Source organism: Gymnodraco acuticeps, unplaced genomic scaffold (genome assembly GCF_902827175.1).
Source record: "Gymnodraco acuticeps unplaced genomic scaffold, fGymAcu1.1, whole genome shotgun sequence".
In the NCBI taxonomy this organism is placed as follows: domain Eukaryota; kingdom Metazoa; phylum Chordata; class Actinopteri; order Perciformes; family Bathydraconidae; genus Gymnodraco; species Gymnodraco acuticeps.
The window spans coordinates 359,670-378,836 of NW_022992191.1; the positions used below are offsets into that span (position 1 = coordinate 359,670).

The 19,167-nt window shown below is 40.9% G+C and overlaps 2 protein-coding genes across 2 annotated transcripts; one reads left to right on the forward strand and one right to left on the reverse strand.

The window, feature by feature from the left end:
- Positions 1–12,112: 12,112 nt before the first annotated feature.
- On the reverse strand, positions 12,113–13,912 carry nedd8 (NEDD8 ubiquitin like modifier). The gene is made up of 4 exons (XM_034205293.1): positions 13,614–13,912; positions 13,472–13,519; positions 13,308–13,390; positions 12,113–13,126 (listed from the first exon to the last, which is right to left on the reverse strand). Exons 1-4 carry the CDS (start codon positions 13,629–13,631, stop codon positions 13,000–13,002), a joined length of 276 nt encoding a protein of 91 aa, XP_034061184.1. The 5' UTR covers positions 13,632–13,912; the 3' UTR covers positions 12,113–12,999.
- Positions 13,890–18,584, forward strand: gmpr2 (guanosine monophosphate reductase 2). The gene is given in 10 exon segments (XM_034205291.1): positions 13,890–14,124; positions 14,609–14,764; positions 14,896–15,015; positions 15,585–15,668; positions 15,755–15,928; positions 16,010–16,091; positions 16,275–16,381; positions 17,199–17,401; positions 17,481–17,550; positions 17,552–18,584. Coding segments are annotated over 9 exon segments (1,047 nt in total). The 5' UTR covers positions 13,890–14,124; positions 14,609–14,677; the 3' UTR covers positions 17,672–18,584.
- Positions 18,585–19,167: the final 583 nt, after the last annotated feature.

Consider the following 19,167-nt stretch of genomic DNA (forward strand, 5'->3'; position numbering starts at 1 on the left):
AAAAAAACATATTTTTTAATTCATATAATCCACTAGGAGAGATGTTAGTGCAATATTAGTATAGGCAGCACCAGCAGAGACTTAACGCACCCCTGATTGAACCCATTTTGTGTTGTCTGATTATTATGTATCTTCATTTATGCTGTATATTATAGTACCAACACACCTAAACACATTGTGTACTCAGACTTTCTGTAATTTGTTAGTGTCTCAGGGCGACCCCACTGCCTTCTGCTTTAAATTCACTGCCTAAAACCTCCGGACCATGAAAACTTAACAGACCTAAGTGACTAAAATCCAGTCTGTTAGTGCTAAATATGTGTACTGGTGCTTTTAGATATTTATTTCCTCAGGAGTCTTAATCTTACAACCAAATCCCCCACAAAATAATATAAATAATCATGTCAGAAAAGATGTATCAAGAACGTGTCGTTAACGTTGGGCCAGTATTGTGTAGGTTTCTTTTATTGAACTGTGAGGAGAACAGGGTGTCTCTACCAGTGACGTGCGGTGAGGTTTCTGGTGAGGCACTGACTCTTTCAGAGTCAGATTTACAAATATTATATTTTGACCTTTATTGAAATATTCAGTTATTTTCAAAAGCTTTTTTAGTCTGATGCTTCGATTCATTTTAAACAGACTGTTCAACAAAAGGATTCTTTCACACACACATACGGGTATTGGGCCGAGGGCGACACCGTACTTCCGGTATCCGCCGTTTTACGCGAGGTGCAAGCAGGCCAAGGGTTTAGCCGTACACCGTCTAGGTGTTGCTAAGCTTCCTGTACTGAATATCATAGTCTATTGCCTTAATCAATATCTAGTCAACTCTAAAATACCACATATATGCAATGGCATGATAATATTATTGTGACAAGTGGGGTATTCACCTGGTGTTTCCAGAAATTAGACGTAGATGCAGCCAAAATCGACGCAGTAAGGGCAATCCGACAACCCACACAGCTCTAGTTTACGCTGGTAACGACCTAGAGCACACCCCTCAAGTCCAGAGATGTAATCCGAAGACATGCAGCGATTTCTTCGGTCGTTAATTCAGAAAAAAAACCTAGTGCGCTCTGCCTTGCTACGTTAGCTAGCTGTATTTGCACTTCCAGGATATTTGCACCTCCATGAAAATGGCGTATTTATATATATATATATATATATATGGCGCGTGTTGCATTGTGGGTAGCTCGTGACGTCACTGTGTGTGAAAAAATCTAAATATTGGATTGTTCTTTCTTAGTAAGATCCCATTTTCATTACAATTGGGGTCTTACCTTGACTTGAAGATGAAGTCCATGCTATCTCTATTACTTTTTTGTAAAAGTCCTCCTTATCTTCCTCTAGTTTCAAAAGTCTAGTTTGTTGTTTGCGTCTACGGTCTCTGCGTAGAATAACAGTAGCAACAAGAACATGTGGGCTCACTTGCGCCCCCTTCAGTGCGGCAGAGGTTATGGCTGCCTCCCCTGGTCCTTTTTTCATTGCCGTTGTATGATGAGACCAGCGAGCCTAAATATCATATACGTGAAATAAATTATTTAGAGACTATGGATGGCGAGGATAAATGTAATAAAGGGATCTACAAACCAGAGTTCCCGTTAGCCGGTAATTACCGGACTACGACCGGTCAAATATGCTGAAGACCGGCAAATCTAAATCTCTCCGGTCAAAGTGTCCGTTCAAAATAATTTCCGTTTAGCGCAATACCGCATCAGTTGCGCAACTTGCGCCACTTATGCAGGGGCGGCACCAGGGGGGAGCTAGGGGGTGCTGAAGCACCCCCAATAAATATGTGGGGTTTTTTTTTATTTCGAAAATTATTATTTTTAATTAAATTAGAAATATTATTGATTACATCAATGCAGATGTGAAACAAACACATTTTTGACCAAAAACATAAAGCCAACACAGGTGATATGATTAGGCCAATGGCCAGCACCCATTCGATTTGACCTACCCATAGGCTAAATTACTTTGTGACACTTGAGTGACTTCCTGTTAGCTAGAGCGCCAAATGATTTGCTAACAACAAAGTGAAAAATTGATCGTTTTTTAGTCCTTAACATCGCAGTTTATCAGTGGATGTTGGCTGGAACTACTTTTTAACAGCTTGTTTCCTGACGGACACACACAGTGTGACTCCGGTCAGGTAGAGACCGGTGTCAGTACCAGATATGTTCGTAGCCCGAACATATCTGGTACTGACACCGGTCTCAAGCAATATGGTCTAGCTGCGGCCGCGGCCAGTACACGGCGGTACACGATGGTACACGACACGCCCACCTGACACTACGGTGGCTGAGAGGCATGGCAGATGAAAAGCGAATTGACGACAACTACGCCGCCTACGGTGGAGACCGTACATGGCATGTTATTGTAGCATTTTAAGCAACTAAATTAATAACCTATCCGTTTTAAGCAACTATTAGGCGTTTTAAGCCACTATTAGGCAAATAAATTAATAACCTATCCGTTTTAAGCAACTATTAGGCATTTTAAGCAACTATTAGGCATTTTAAGCAACTAAATTAATAACCTATCCGTTTTAAGCAACTATTAGGCAAATAAATTAATAACCTATCCGTTTGAGAACCCCTTGGAACCCCTTATCCCATTTTGATGGTTGACATCTCATTTGAACAGTGAAAGCCAGAATATTGTAAAAATGCTTCCCAATGATGTATTAATAATAGGATATATATAGCGCCTTTCATGAGACCCAAGGTCCCTTTAAAAAGAAGAACAGGAGTAGAAACAAACATAACAAAAGGCAGTCAGACAAAACAACAAATAGATTTGGGGCCAAAGGCCTTGGCAGACAGATGGGACTTGAGGGCCCTTTTGAAGGCATCAAGCGTGGGGATGTTGCAGATCTCCTCAGGGAGAGCGTTCCAGAGAGTGGGGGCTGCCATACTGAAGGCTCTGTCCCCGAAGGATCGCAGGTTGGTGCGGGGGGCCAGAGTCTGAAGACCGCAGGTTCCGGGGGTAGAGCATGTGGGAATTGTATTGATTGAGCCAGTGTTTCATCGTGTACTTTCAACTGCAGTATATGGTCAGGCAAGTTCAGCATTCACTGTGATGTATATAAAATATGACACTGATACCGTTTTCCTCAATGAACATTTATTGAACAGAACATCAAATGGAAAATCAGAGCTGGTCAACTTAAAAAAATATTGAATAAATAATAAACTCCTCGGAATCTTTCACAAGTCCTTCAGCCTTTGGTGCGCTTCCTCACTCATGTTCTTGGCGAGGTCATGAGAACAAAGTTCCATCTTACTGATAAGACAAGATGGTATAAAGAAGTCATATGTAATATTATAAAATCACATGCATCAGGGGTTGTACACTTTAATGTGTCCATTCACTAACCGACTCTTTAGGAAGGAAGCTGTAAGGCCTCTTGTTATAGGAGTGGTCCTCATCAGTGTCCAGGGGCATCTGTAGACAGTCAACCATTATTTTGACAGTGCTTTACATGCACGGTTTAACTCCTCCAAAAATGATCCAGGCTCGATTCAGAATGACACAGTACCACACAAAACAAATGTTGCATGTACCATAAGTTCTATGTAGTATGTGTTTTAGGAGTAGTAACCCATTCTGAAACAGGCACACAGGGTCATAGATACGTTGAGCGATACACTGACCGCACTGACTGCTGCTTGCATGCGTCCTTTTACGACTGATCCTGAATGTAGGTGGGACATTGTCGCTAAGGGTCGCCCTGCCTTCCTCACTATAGTGAGCAAACCTCTTTCCATACCTGCAATTAAGACACATTTTCTTCACCAGAAGGTTGAATTTTAGAGCCAGGTGTTCACCCCCAAATCTTCTTGATAATACAATTACAAATTCAAATGTTTTTGTAGCACTGCAGCATACCCTTCCAGTCCAAAGTTTTCCACCAGGATAACACACCACCACCTTCTCAGGAGAGACATGTCATGCTAAAGAAAGAGCATCAATTTTCATTAAGTTTGTTATAGAATTTTAATGTGACTTCTTTCCTTAATACTTACAATGCTGAAGTCAAAGCTGGCCTCCATGGCAAAATACCAGGCATACTGTAATGAGAATTGTATTAGCACATGCAAGACATAATGTACACGTGACGGCTTATAACTCAGTGAGAAAGTAGTCACACACCTCCAATAAAATGTGGAGGTGATATGTGAACATTCCTTAAATCCTTTTATTATTGCACACCTGTTTATTTGCAAGTGCATAATGTGAGAGAACATTGGGATTCAAACAGAACGTTTGTCAGGTCTAAGTGGTGGTGAATCACTATTGCATGTATTTACAAATGAAAGGTGTTAAGGAGCAATCAATTGTGCCATATCACGGCCTTATCCTTACTCACCATTAACATGAAGACACCACAGTCATTCCCATGGGTCTGCTTCGGAAGCCCCTGTATGAAGAAAAGTTAGTAAGAGCATAATAGCCAATTGTGACAATACGATAGTGACATTGCAAACACCTCAAAATCCAGAGCAGTCTTCTCTGTCCAGGATCCTGCAATGATTTGCTGTGCAACACCCCTGGGAAATGCTATTTGAAACAAGGTGTTTGTGCGAGAGCAATACATAATCATGTCACCAACAATAATATTTTTGACTATTAACTGAATTTTTGCAGATTGAATGTGTGATTATGCTCATATTGTGCCTACCCCAAATAAGGATACTATTCGAGCATTATTAACAATTCATAACCTGAATATAAATCAAATTTTTAATGTTCAATTTCTAATTCAAAATTAATTTACACCAAGGATGTCCTGGGGCACAGAAATAACACATGTAATGAGTGAGGCATTAAACACATCTAACAAGTAACATGTAATGTGATGAAGTATACAATGATCATATAGAATTATAGATTTACTTACCTCCATATTTCACAAGCGACCTCTAGTGGCTCTGCAAATGAGCCATCAGAGCAGGGTGTGACCCGGTCCTTTCACAAAATGGACACTGGAAGGTGTCCGAGTCCAATTTGTTGAGCTCTGGGCGTGCTCCATCACGGAGTGTTGTGTTGTTTGTCTATAGGTGAATACAATAGAATACAATTTAAGTGACTTTAATATTGGAAATAGTTAACTCCTTAAACAAGCAGCAATGGACTGGCCTGTATAATCCTATGGGACAAAGCTGGTCATACTTCCTCAATTTCAGAAGGTAACCCTTTAATGCACAAAATAACCTCTAGATTTCACTGTGGTTCGAACAGAAAGCCCTTCAGCTAGTTTAAATGTCAGGCCTACAGCATAAACCCCATCTAAAAACAGAGGCTCTGTCCTAATTACCTGATTGCATCCACCTGGGTTACTTGGCTCTACCCAATAACTACCATTTAACTTTAAACCACACTTAAAATAATAATTATACATATTTACATGTCTAGGAGCTAATACATGTTTTAAATAAAAAACATTCAAATGTGAAAGACACCTTCAATTAATATTTAAAACTTACATAAAATCAGATTCTTGTAAAAATTAGAGTACATGCATGTTCAGTTAGCATATATGCTAAGTTAACTGAACGTCGAGCATGTGAAGCTAAGATATATATATATATATATATATATATATATATATATATATATATATAAATAGCAAAATAAACACAATTACACTGCGCTAAACAGCCACATCGACAAACAAACGAGAACCTAAATAGTATGTAATTATATCTAAAACCACAATACGTTAAGTACCTGTACTCGGTGCGCCATGTTGTTTGTTGTCTGTAAACCTCACGTGTTGGGCGTGCTCTCTTCTGACCATATTTGGAAGTACAACTTTTCGCGGCCGCAGCTAGACCCTTCTCAGCCACCGTAGTGTCGTGTACCATCGTGTACTGGCCGCGGCCGCAGCTAGACCCTTCTCGTCTCAAGTCGGCACCGCTGCAGACCATGGATGTATAATAAGAACAGACTCGCTGTTTCAGGGCTTGATAGCCCACTCCCCCTCCACACCGCTCCACACTCGTTGCTTTGGAACAGCCCTTAATATGGCGGACCCTCCGCGTGAACGCGCAAACGGAGGGGTAGGGCAGGGTCGGCGTCATGGGGGGTCATTCGCGGGCCATTCCCCCCCAAATGAGTCACTGTGCCCCCCAAACGCAGGGTGGGCAAGCCTTATTGCCACTTTGCCGTTTTTTTTTTTTAATTATATAAGTTAAAACGTTTCCACCAAAAGTTTTTTGTGTGAAATACATCAGAAATAAAGAATACACATTTGTATTCTTTATTTATTCTTTATATGAAACACAGCCTGAGGTGTGCTCACTGCTGCTCTCTGATTGATGTGTTGCTTGACCAATGACCCCGACTTTTGTTTTGTTATCATTACGTGGCTGTGTGTTTAGATGAAAGTCCAGTGGCGATCTGTCCATCTGTTATACTGATTATACAGTAAAGCCATCGAAAATAATATGATATACAGTACAGTACAAGTACATGGGTCTCTGTGTTTCATTCAAGCTCGGCTCTCTGTGTGTGGCACGAGCGCATTCTGTCAGTGCGCGAGCGGTAACGTGGAATATTGTTGTTAGCATCTGGTTAGCTAGCTATGCTAACGGATATAAAGAGCTGTTTCTACACCAAGGTGGAGGAGAGTCCTCTCCTGTCAGACTGAGAGGATCGTATAACGTCAGCTCAGTGAGGTAAAGGACTCTCAGTGTTTAGATAGTTCACTTTAGTGTAAGTTATCTCAGTGGGTCTCAAACGGTTTGGTGACCATTTATGTAAACAAGTATTTGCGAGGAATAGGCTACCTTTATATGATCATTATAGTTATTAAAGAATAAGAGAATAAATGAAAAACGGGTATGAAATACTATAGGACAGTAACACAAGAATACCATTTAAAAGGGGAGTGATTAGTAAAATATCCATAAAGAAAAAGTAAATCTGTTTACAGTTCTGTTTCATATGGATGCTGAGAGATGTAGGCTATCCATAGATCTCTTCATTTTGCTCTCAAAGTGCACCAGATTGATGCTTTTAACTTCAATATTTTAAAAATAATCTTCCCGGGGGAGCATGCCCCCGGACCCTCCTAGATGAGGTTAGGTCCACCCCCACCTAAAACATGTTCACATGGATAGGATACTAAATACATTTGCACACTTTTCATATGGTGGCCTATGTCCATATGTTTCTGTTTTGGTGATCGTGCCACAACCGTGCATGTATGCACAAGTCATAGGTGCGCTATAAAATAGCACTACACCCCTGCAATGTGTGTGAAAGACAATAAACTTTACAGCATGTTTTTTTAAATTGAAGTTGCGTTGGTGTTTGTGTGTTGGTTGTTGACGGCAGTATGTGCCCCCCCTTGGTAAATGATTGCCTCCCCATTTGATTTGTTCTAGAGCCGACCCTGGGGTAGGGGTAGGGTGTAGGGGGCGGTTTGGGAATGATCCTGAGTGACAGACAAGAATAGTCCATTCTAACTTAATGTGGAGAAAGAGATGTCCTGTATGTATGGGCTCAGAACAGTCTCATAATACACACATGCACACAGAAGGATTCAAACTTGTATTTCCGGATCCATACTTGTGTTTTTCAATGCACACACAAATGTATTCCGTTTCATATACATGTAAATAAAATCCAAATACAGAATTTTTTTTTACATATGTATTTTTGATCCTCACATATTTGTTTTCCGTTTAAAACCTCTGCACCTGCAAACACAAACAGCTTTCTGTGCACGGATCGCTTTGCATTCGTGTGTGGGTTTTATGAGACTCCCCTGACGGTCAGCCGATTCGTACTTGTAATTTTTTTATATCTATAGCCAATCAGATGTCTCCTTCATTCTAAGCCAATCACATGAGCGCGCCTCCACGAGGGTAAGATTACTTCATATACGCATTTTGCGCAGTCCGGTCAGCTCGCTAAACAGAGGGCGGAGCATCAGGTGATCATGCAGAGCAGCGTGTCTCCATCAGACTCAGCAGCTGATCTGATCTATCTCTTGCGTCCGGTTATACTTCACTCGCGTTTATGTCCATATCGATCAGATCCAGCTCTCCTGATCGGCCTTTATAGAGAGCACCGATCAAACTATTAAGAGTGAATATCGGCCGATAATGACCGGCGGGGCTCCCCCCCGAGGTCACTGTCTAGCACTGGCTTCGTAGTGCACTGATCGATTAGGCTAAGCTAACCTGTAGCTGCTCCCTCCACACTCACAACAACTTCATACAGACATAAATAAAGCAGCTGTATTCGCAATCGCCATACAGGAAACACACATTTAAAACGGTTTTGCCTGCCGTTTTTGTGTACACAAGCATTCATCAATGGTTTGGAAAGTGGCGCTGTACCTTAATAATATAAAGGCTTGTATTTGCGGGCATTTCCTGTTCGGAAAGTGGCGCTGTACTGAGAGTGGAGGGTGTCCTGAGATTAGCGCCTGCATGCAGGCTCCATGGAGCTGTCAGCTCCGGACTGCGCAAAATGCGTACATGAAGCGCTACGTCATGAACGCAGGAAATCTACCCTCGTGGGGGCGCGCTCATGTGATTGGCTTAGAATTGAGGAGACATCTGATTGGCTATAGATAGAAATAATTACAAGTACGAATCGGCTGACCGTCAGGGGAGTCTCAAAAAACCCACACACGAATGCACAGCGATCCGTGCACAGAAAGCTGTTTGTGTTTGCAGGTGCAGAGGTTTTAAACGGAAAACAAATATGTGAGGATCAAAAATACACATGTAAAACTTTTTTCTGTATTTGGATTTTATTTACATGTATATGAAACGGAATACATTTGTGTGTGCATTGAAAAACACAAGTGTGGATCCGGAAATACAAGTGTGAATCCTTTTGCGGATCATGAAATACAAGTGTGAATCCTTCTGTGTGTATGTGTGTATTATGAGACTGTTCTGAGCACATATATATATGGGTTGATTGTGCGTTGATCTGTTGGTAATGCCTCCGGGTTCCGGTGGGCATGTAAACAAATGCATAATGCTGCGCTATACTTTGTGGCCTCACCCAGTTGCATAGCGACGCTTATTGTTTAGGTGTCTTTTAATAAGCAGGTAGTCATATCATTAGCTAGAACTAGCTAGATCTGATCGATATGGACATAAACGCGAGTAAAGTCTAATCTGGGGCGGGAGAGAGAGATCAGCTGCTGCTGACGAGTCGACACGCAGCTCTGCATAATCACCTGCAGCGGTGAGCGAAACAAAACACACACTTCAGGTTAGAATATCACACACATAGCTATTTTAATGACCTCTCAAACTACCTAAACTAGTTATAGATACGTTTAGTTTTACTGTCGGGTCACTCATTACTGATCCGCGAGCTGCATGATACTGACGGACTGTCAGGAGAGGGAGAGAGCGCTCCGTTTATTATTCCCGTGTTATTATAAATTACTGTACACTTTTGAATAGTTAATCTACTATAATTAGTTTGTTTAATATCGAATCATATCAATTTGTTTTAAAGCACAATAAATAACAAAGAAGACCTTTGACCGGCACTTTTCTCATTTTGTCCGGAAGATTTAAACTTTAACGGACATGTTGACCGGCGAAAAAATATTCTAACGGGAACTCTGCTACAAACATTAAATTGGTGACAGAGATGCTGCAGGCATGCGCTTAGGGCCCGTGCTCCAGCCAGTTTCTGTGGGGTGACGCATTCTGAGGTGAGGCAGATCTCATCATCATCATCATCATCATCATCATCATCATCATCATCATCATCATCATCATCATCATCATCATCATCATCATCATCATCATCATCATCATCATCCATCATCATCATCATCATCATCATCATCATCATCATCATCATCATCATCATCATCATCATCATCATCATCATCATCATCATCATCATCACTTTACCCCACAGCAGAGCGCGCTCACAAAATAAGTGCCCGCGTTAAATTAGTGCCCGCGCTCCAGCCAGTTACTGTGGGTTTACGAGAGGCAGGCCCAATCCCAAACCACTCCCTCGACCCTACCCCTCCGTGATGGAGTGAACTCCGTCTGTAGCCACACTCGCAGCTCAACAAGGCTCCCTCCTGTCAGATGGAGGGAGTAAATACAGCAGCAAGCTTTGGGACGGCCTCCCCTCTCTCCGGCAGAAACAGGAAATGCCGTAACTGTATGTAACAACGGTTTCAAATCAGCATCTCTTAGACAAAAAGTTTAAATGAATAACTCAAATAAAACTCCAAACATCTTTCATTGTGTTTCAAAGCTCTTTTAGTTTTAAACCTGATGTGTATAAGCTTCTTAGTTTTTGCAACGGTCTGTAAATATACACAACTTTATAATAAAATGCACACGTTTACCTTTTTCTAGACTAAACACAGGTATGATCCTAAGTTAAAAACATATGAGGTTATCATGAGGTTGAACATCGCAATTTATCAGTGGATGTTTGCTGGAACTACTTGTAAACAGCGTGTTTCCTGACGGACACACACAGCGTGACTCCGGTCAGGTAGAGACCGGTCTCAAGTCAGCACCGCTGCAGACTCGCTGTTTGAGTGCTTGATAGCCCCCACTCCCCCTCCACACCGCTCCACACTCGTTGGTTTGGAACAGCCCTCAATATGGCGGACCCTCCGCGTGAACGCGCAAACGGAGGGGTAGGGTGTAGGGGGCGGTTTGGGAATGGGCCGCAGTCAGAGCTCGTCCCTGCCTCACTTCTCATCGCTACCCGTAGTTGTAGAGGAGCTCGGCAAATTTGCTGATTTTGACTATAAAAAGCGATTGGAATCATACATAAATCACATTTACAAAACAGATCAGTGGAGACATTTTATTATTATTACTATTTAGTTTTTCTTTAGTTGTTTTTCCGTTACATTGGAGTATGACAGGTGAGGCCCTGCCTCCCTGACTGCACGTCGCTAGTCTCTACAAGTAGCCTACTATGATTGTGTTTGTGCCTGTAGCGTTATTGTGTATTTACAGTATGCACAGATGTCATGACAGTCTGTATATTGTCTCTTAGTAAATAAAAACCACTGACTACGTTTTGAATTTGTATTTCAGGGCCTTATTCTAGTTAAAAGCTCTCTGTCTGTATCCCAATTCAGTTTTTTAAATAATTTCTTACAATGTGATTCAATTAGTATTACCTCTTTTTTATCATACAACACAAACTTTCTCAACAACATCCTTTCTTTACATAAATGAGGCCTGGAAAAGGTTCCTCAGATATCAAATGCTGCGACTTAATGTGACACATGTTACGATTATTGTGTTATGTCACGTTTTGTATGTCTTGTTTTGGGTGTTTTGCTGTTCTCCCTGTCATGTTTTCCTCCGTGTATATTGTCTGGTCCTTTTCTCTGTGTTTTTCCTCCTGTCGTGAGTTTCCCTGGTGTGTCAAGTTGTCTGATTGTATTCACCTGTGGCCCTTGTGTTTCTCCTCCCCTGCCCGGCTGTTTCTCGTCTTGTGATTACCCCTCCCTGTATTTAGTCTTGTCTCTTCCTGTGTTCAGTGTTGGTTCGTCTTTTGTTTGTGACTGACTTCAACGGTGAGTGTTCGGTTTTGTCCAAGTTATTTTTCAATATCCTTGAAATAAAGGTTAATCTGAGTTATCTGCATTTGGGTCCTGCTTTCTTCACTCAACCGTAACAACACAGCAATGTCACCTGCTTTTTTACTGCTTAAAATCTATGTTCTGTTTTGACTTATCTAACTTTTTTATGCTCAAGGTTCACTTATAAGCTGCCACCTCCAATTCTTGCTGTCATTCAGACCAAACTGGCCTTCAATATGGTGGAAATATGAAGTTTTCTATGTTATAACGACTCGCGTATACAGTTAATCTAAGCAGTTATTCTCGTACAATACACCATTGATAAGAATGTCATTTCTAAATAATTTTGTGTCTAAATAATTGGTCTTGAATTAAGTTGCTGTTTGCGGTCTACCTACCATCCTGTCTCTATTTTTAGTTAAAAATGTACATATTGGTGGTGAGTGCGTGTGACAGAAATAAAAGTACAAGACTTTACAGATCTTCTTTGTACAGTTGTTTTTAACATTTTAAATGACTTATTGAAGAACACAGAATGGAAAAAGTGGGGCATTTTCAGCTTTCAAAAGAGTTTATTTTACTGAAAAATAAATCCAGATCATAGGTCCTTGTCACTAGATTCTGTAGTCGGGTCTAATGGCGCTGACACAGCAATCCCGAAACAAAACATTGCTTATCTGAACACACAAACCTTACAATATCCATGTAAACTGAGCCCATTGTCAGACAACACCATAGTTGGTACGTTCCTTGTCATTTTGCAATAGAACAATGTGCAAATCGCAACACATTTTCTTAACAAATACAATTCACATGAAATGATGTAAAACATTATCCAACTGAATGGATTCGGTGGTACATGATTTTGAATTAGTGCTGGAAGGTCTAACTACGCTGTTGTCCAGCTTCTAACTAACATGGGTGCTTTACTCAAGAAAATGAATTTAGATATGCTCATAAACCCAGTAGCCTCTAATAATTAAGCAAAGTGAGTTGGGGCAATTTCAAACGTAATAAAACATGGATGAAAAAGTCAACCTTAGTTTGTGTTCTGGAAACGACCGCAATCCAGGGGCGGGGTTTCCTTGGAGCATCTGTATATGTTGTGTTTGTTTTGTCATCAGTGGGACAAAGACTTGTGCTTACATGCAGAAAGAGGGTGACGTTACAGTTTTCTATTGCAGCAATAAGCCACAGCTTTGTTTCATTCTGACTGTGCCTTTTCAACCAGGGCACCTTTTACATATGGAGTGTCTCCCCATTGTTACAGATGTGTTTGCAGCCAACATATTGTGGCTGTCAGTACGTGTTTGCCACAAGTAGAACCTGGGAGCTTTCTACAAATGAGTGTTGCCTACAATGCCGCCAGGTGACTCTGCAGAACTGCACGTCTTCGGTGTATCCGATCATTGTAGGCACAGCAGGTTTCCAAGGAATGACTACAATGCATTCTTCGATTGTATGTTTCTGGTGAAGTGTAGCAGCTGTCCTCCTCGCAGAGCAAGTACCAGATGGAGAACGGAGCCTCCCTGGATTTTATAGTCTGCCGCTGTTTTCTCATCGTTCCTGGGAATAAAAATGCCGTTCAGAAGACAGCAGAAAATCTACTATCAAAAAAGACATTTTACTCAAAAATAGGTCCTAGACATATCGTTTAATTTTAGGTTAGTCTGGATGCTAGTAGGTCATTCTAATTTCAGCTGCAGATTAATATGCATATGACGCTTTACTGTTTTTTTAGTCTTACATCTGTTTCCCACTGTAGATCAACCTCTGCTGCTGTGGAGGGATCCCTTCTTTCTCCTCCACCCTTTCTTTAATCCGCTCCACCTGCAAGGAAATGAATTTAAACATGTTTGAACACACACAGATTAACATACACATATAGGGGGGGGGGTGATAGTTGTATACCTTATCTGTGGGCTCAATGTCAATCTCTATCTCTTTGCCTGTGAGTGTCTGAGATACAAATTGTAAATAAAGGTTATGATTAGCTAATTATGAGACTAGACACAACGCAGCAATAACACATGTTTAGATGGCTTTGCCTTACCTTTACTTTAATCAGCATTTTGTAAATAAACAGGAGCAGAATGAGATCGCGCAATAATGACAAGTATTTTTGGGAGGAAACTCGTTATCCCTTCTAAAAAGTAAATGGGTGTTTCCTGTGTTCTTCACTGAATGATGCCTCCTTCTTGTTTGAATGTCAACAGTTCCGCATCAACTTGATTTTGGTCGTCGCATTTGCTTTATTTGTCGCCTAAAAGTCACAGCATTAGCCCTCTAAATTATACAACACTAATGTTAGTACCATAGGTTGTACCTCCCACGTTACAACACAACTTTGTTTAATGAATACCTAAAACAACCGTTACGACATAACCCAACGTGGCGAAAAGCGAGTCTCACGTTTGTAGTTCTTCAGCTCGTCACCGCCTACTAGATAAAGCCCTTAAAAACTACAACGGGGCTGTCAGTTGCTGTGCGCCTTCGAAAAGCTTCCTGTGCACACAGTGGGAAAAAACTAGCGGCACAGACAAACCAACCACCCTTTCCTAAAGGTAAATACTTTAGTTTGCTACATAGGAAAGATCTTTTTAATAGTTTGTATTTAGTTAAACATGTTGCTATGCTAATTAAGTGAATACAGTTTGTAAACTTATCACCGATGTAGCATAGCTAACCTTGAATGTTGACATAGGGGCTACAGAAGCAACGCTGTTATCTTTGTGGTGTGTTTGGGTGTCTCTCAGTAGAATGTTTGCATTATTATGAAAATGCTAGCCAGCTAAAGATTACATTAAATCATCTCCACACCAAGTGGTGGATAAATGTTTGACTCATGTTGCTTTTCATTCTGGAGGATTTTTCCATTGCATGTGTTCCTTCCATACCTTAATTTACACCATGCCTGATGTAGCTAGTGTATTAAACCTATGTGAGCATATGTGGATGCAAAAGAAGAGAAAACGTGGGTGTAAAAAATCAAGAATAGACACAATACAAGCAAATTATCCATAACTTTGTCCTCCTTCTCTCTCACAGATTCACATTTTTGCTAAGTTTCACATTTTTTGGTTACACATTACACATCCTGCAAAGCCTGTTTCCAAAATGCCTCGCATTGAGAATGACATCAAGCTGGACTTCAAGGATGTGCTCCTCCGTCCAAAGCGGAGCACACTAAAGTCTAGGAGCGAGGTAAGTTTTGTGGATTTTTTTTCTCCCAAAGTGAAACCAGTGTATCATTGCTCCAATAAATGGATTCCTATTTGAGCAAATCTGTAGAAGTATTAAGTACACTGATGTCTCATTGCTCTTGTTTTTCGCAGGTAGACCTCTTGCGGAGCTACACTTTCAGGAACTCCAAGGGCAGCTACAAAGGGATCCCCATCATCGCTGCAAACATGGACACCGTGGGGACCTTTGAGATGGCCCTGGCTTTGCACAAGGTTAGCATCATCATGTTACTAGTTATTTACAAATGGCTTCATACAGCACATGTTGTTGTTTATCATTTAATCTTGTCAATGTTGTTGGAGCAAGGTAGTCCTTTCGTTGGAAGGAGAGGTGTCTAACATAGTCTTAATAAAACTATACATAGATCATGATATGCTGAATGTACAGTACTATAACTCGCACAGTACATAGTAATGAAGTGCTGAATTCATAGCAGAGGTGTTATCCAACATAAAGAGATATGCAGCTTTTCTCTCTCTGGCTCCAGCTGCTTCTGCCCAGAACATTTGTGCGACTCATGTCAGAATTCAATTTATGAATCACTGCTATTTAACTCTATGTTTCAAACACAGGCTGATAAGGACTGGCCTTGTTTCCTTTACCAGAGATGAGATGTTTGGTGGCTTATGTGTAGGATCTATACTTCTAAAGGGTCTATATCCTTGTAGTAATAATGAATAATGTATGCCTTTTCAATCAGTTCAGAATATGAAAAATAACAACGTATTCTATCGTTTTTGCAAAAATATCTCAACTGCCTTGTTTTTATTTTTCTGTCTAGTTCACTCTCTTCACCACGGTTCACAAACATTACTCCGTGGATGAGTGGTCGGCATTTGCAAAAAAGAATCCTGAATGCCTGCAGGTACTAAAAGTGTGAACTATTATGTACCATTTCAATTGGTTTGTTAATGCTGGTCTTAAGCCCTTCTCTTCTCTGTCTATCTCCAGAATGTAGCAGTGAGCACCGGGACCGGAGAAGGTGACTTTGACAAGATTTCAGCCATCATAGCGGCGGTGCCACAGCTGCATTATATCTGTGTAGACGTCGCTAACGGCTACTCTGAACACTTTGTTCACTTTGTCAAGGACGTCAGGGACAAGTTCCCCACTCACACAATAATGGTCAGTAAATGTGCAGGTTTAAACTGACAGTATGTGCAAATGGAATTGATGTTTACAGGTCATTTATTTTATTTTGCTCAGGCAGGAAATGTGGTGACCGGAGAGATGGTGGAGGAGCTGATCCTGGCTGGCGCTGACATCATCAAAGTAGGCATCGGACCAGGTAATCACACCCTAACTTTTCCAGGTCTATGTGTTATTTGTATCATGTTAAATTCACTTTTACATACCTCACGGAAAGGGGAAGATTTCCCAACCCCTATTCATTTGGCACAAACAGATCAAACAAAAGCTGTACATTAAGTTTCCTGTGAGTCATTTCTCACCCCTGTGTCTCCCTGTTCAGGCTCTGTGTGTACCACCCGCAAGAAGACGGGGGTGGGCTACCCTCAGCTCAGCGCTGTGATCGAGTGTGCAGATGCAGCCCACGGCCTGGGCGGCCACATCATCTCTGTGAGACTCTTCTCTTAAAACCCAGGGATTTATCCATAGAGTATAATAACTATTATATACAGTCTATGATTTAAACCTGTAACAGTGTGTCATATTGGCATTTTTTGCTTTCTCACTGTGAGTTTTTCACTGCCAGTACCATTGAATTGGACAAGATTTAAATTCACATTTTTTTCAACATTCAGTTTTAGAAGCTTTACAGTTTAAGGCAAGCCTGAGCCAGCCCTAACTAAAAGCTTTCTTAGTCTTAAGTCTCGTCTCAGATGTGGAAAGGGGGGTCTGCCTCCTGAGTTCATAGGTTATCGCTGTCGTCGGAGGAACATCTGTCACTCGTCATTAGCATACAGTAGCTAAGGGCTTCCATGTTAAAAAATTGGGTCGAGTGAATAAAAGATTGGCGGTACAATGCAGTGGAAATGCAGCGTTATTTGAGAACATTATTACCACCAGGCTAACCATGATAGCTTGGCTTAGCCTAGATGCTAGACATATCTAGCCTAGCTCTGTTAACAAAACTCAAAAAATGTTCCCTGCTTCAAGTTTTAGCTTTATCCTAACTAGTGCTATGGCTCAAGGTTCACATTGACAAAAAAGAGTGGTCAAGAGAGGTAACAATATTCTTATCTAGCTCTAGGCAAACAATAACTTCTCTTTCTGAGGCTATCTATCTAACTATCATTAATCTTCTCTTCCTTGAGTAATGTGGCTTGTTAGATGTGCATTTCACCCTGTGAATGTGCAGCCTTATCTTTTGTTCTAAATGCAGCCATGATAAACAGTCACACTTAAACCATTGTGTGGTTTTCTCTTCTCTCAGGATGGGGGATGTACTTGCCCAGGAGATGTCTCAAAGGCCTTCGGAGCTGGAGCGGACTTTGTGATGCTGGGCGGTATGCTGGCCGGCCACTCAGAAAGCGGGGGAGAGGTTATCGAGAAAAACGGCAAGAAATACAAGCTGTTCTATGGAATGAGCTCCGACACAGCAATGAAGAGACATGCAGGAGGCGTGGCTGAATACAGGTCAGAGTTATTTTGATGTAAACAGGAACAAAATGTGTGTACTGCTCTGATGATAACCTCTGTTTGTTTCCGCCTCCAGAGCGTCGGAGGGGAAGACAGTGGAAGTTCTTTACAAGGGTCCGGTGGACGTGACAATACGGGACGTCCTGGGGGGGGGTCCGCTCCACCTGCACCTACGTCGGGGCAGGCAAACTGAAGGAGCTGAGCCGCAGGACCACCTTCATCAGGGTCACCCAGCAGCTCAACACTGTCTTCGGGAACGACAGCTGAATATCCAGCTGGGTCCGGCTTCAGATCGAAGTATAACTCTGCAACACTGCATATTCATGTCTGATTTACACAGACATGAATATTAATACTGTTCTTTTACCATCCTTGTTTTTATTACATAAGCTAAGGTTCAATGCAAATCACTATATTGGTTTTTACTTTGACAACAACAGAAATATTTTCCGTTAGACTGAATGTTACTTTTTTCATATGAGCTTCAAAGTTAAAGCAGTTAGCTTCTTAGCATGTCCGGTATCTCATCATTCCAATGCAAAGGCCCTAAATTGTTATTTTTATGCAAATCTGAAGCTGTCCATGGACAGATCTATAGCAAATCTTTATTCCCTGATCCAGACTGTAAGCCTTCGTTACACACACATATATAAAAGTATAGCAAACGTGTCTTAAATTATTTCGAAAGTACAAAATATTTATGCAGCTGCTAGTTCTAAACATACTTTTAGAAATGAATCATTCCCTTTTTTTGCACTTTGTCATTTTAAAGTCAAATATTTAACTTCAGATATAATCACAAACTAATAAGCACATTTACATTAAGTAAATTACATTTTTGGAGCATTTATAATTGGACCAGTATGCTGAATGCTAGACCACAGTACTATAGTGCGTACAGTACATACTGTAGTAATGAAGTGCTGAATTCACAGCAGAGGTGTTATCCAGTACCAAAGTGTGTGTTGGCTTATGACGTTAACAATTCATTTATGAATCATTACAGCCTCTACATCAACGGGTCATTCCTTTTCAGTTTCACACCATGAGCGTGTAGTTACTCCTACTTTAACTGTGTTTCATTTTCTTATTGTCACATTGGTGTTAAAATGTCCAATTGAAATTTAGTTTTTTCAAATACACTTGTCTTAATCAGTCAATAAAAGCATTCCACATCTTACTCTTTTTGTTATGGCTTTATTATTGATTGGTTCATCCACGAATCGCAATGTGAGTAGGATACAAAAAACTAGAATTACTTTTGATTTAAAACCATGCAGTGTAAGATAACTGTAAAATGTGAAAGCAATGACACATTCAACACCATTAGAGGGAGACAAACACCTTCAACTGTCAGGCAGAAAAAGTAGAAACATAACCAACTCCCAAAACACACTGCCTACCATGTGTAAGTTGTTCACTATAAAGAATCACAACATATTGTTTGCACTAAAGGCACTATAATTATAATTGACAGCAAGTCAACATCTATCAATGAAATGTATATGAATCCAATAAAAGCAGATACTTTCACTTCTGAGCTTTGTTCATTGATCAGCTTTTTCCGACCCATTACAGAAACTCACAAACCACCTCTGTGATGCAAACGCCCCCAGTAAGTGCTCCACAGGAACAGTAATCTTGATGAGGGCTGTAGTTGCGTCTTCCATCACAGTATTGATTATTGTAATAGTTGTAAGCCTTCCCACATGTGCATTGCCATGGGTTCTGTCGGATGTTTTGGGCGTTTTTCTTTCCTACTT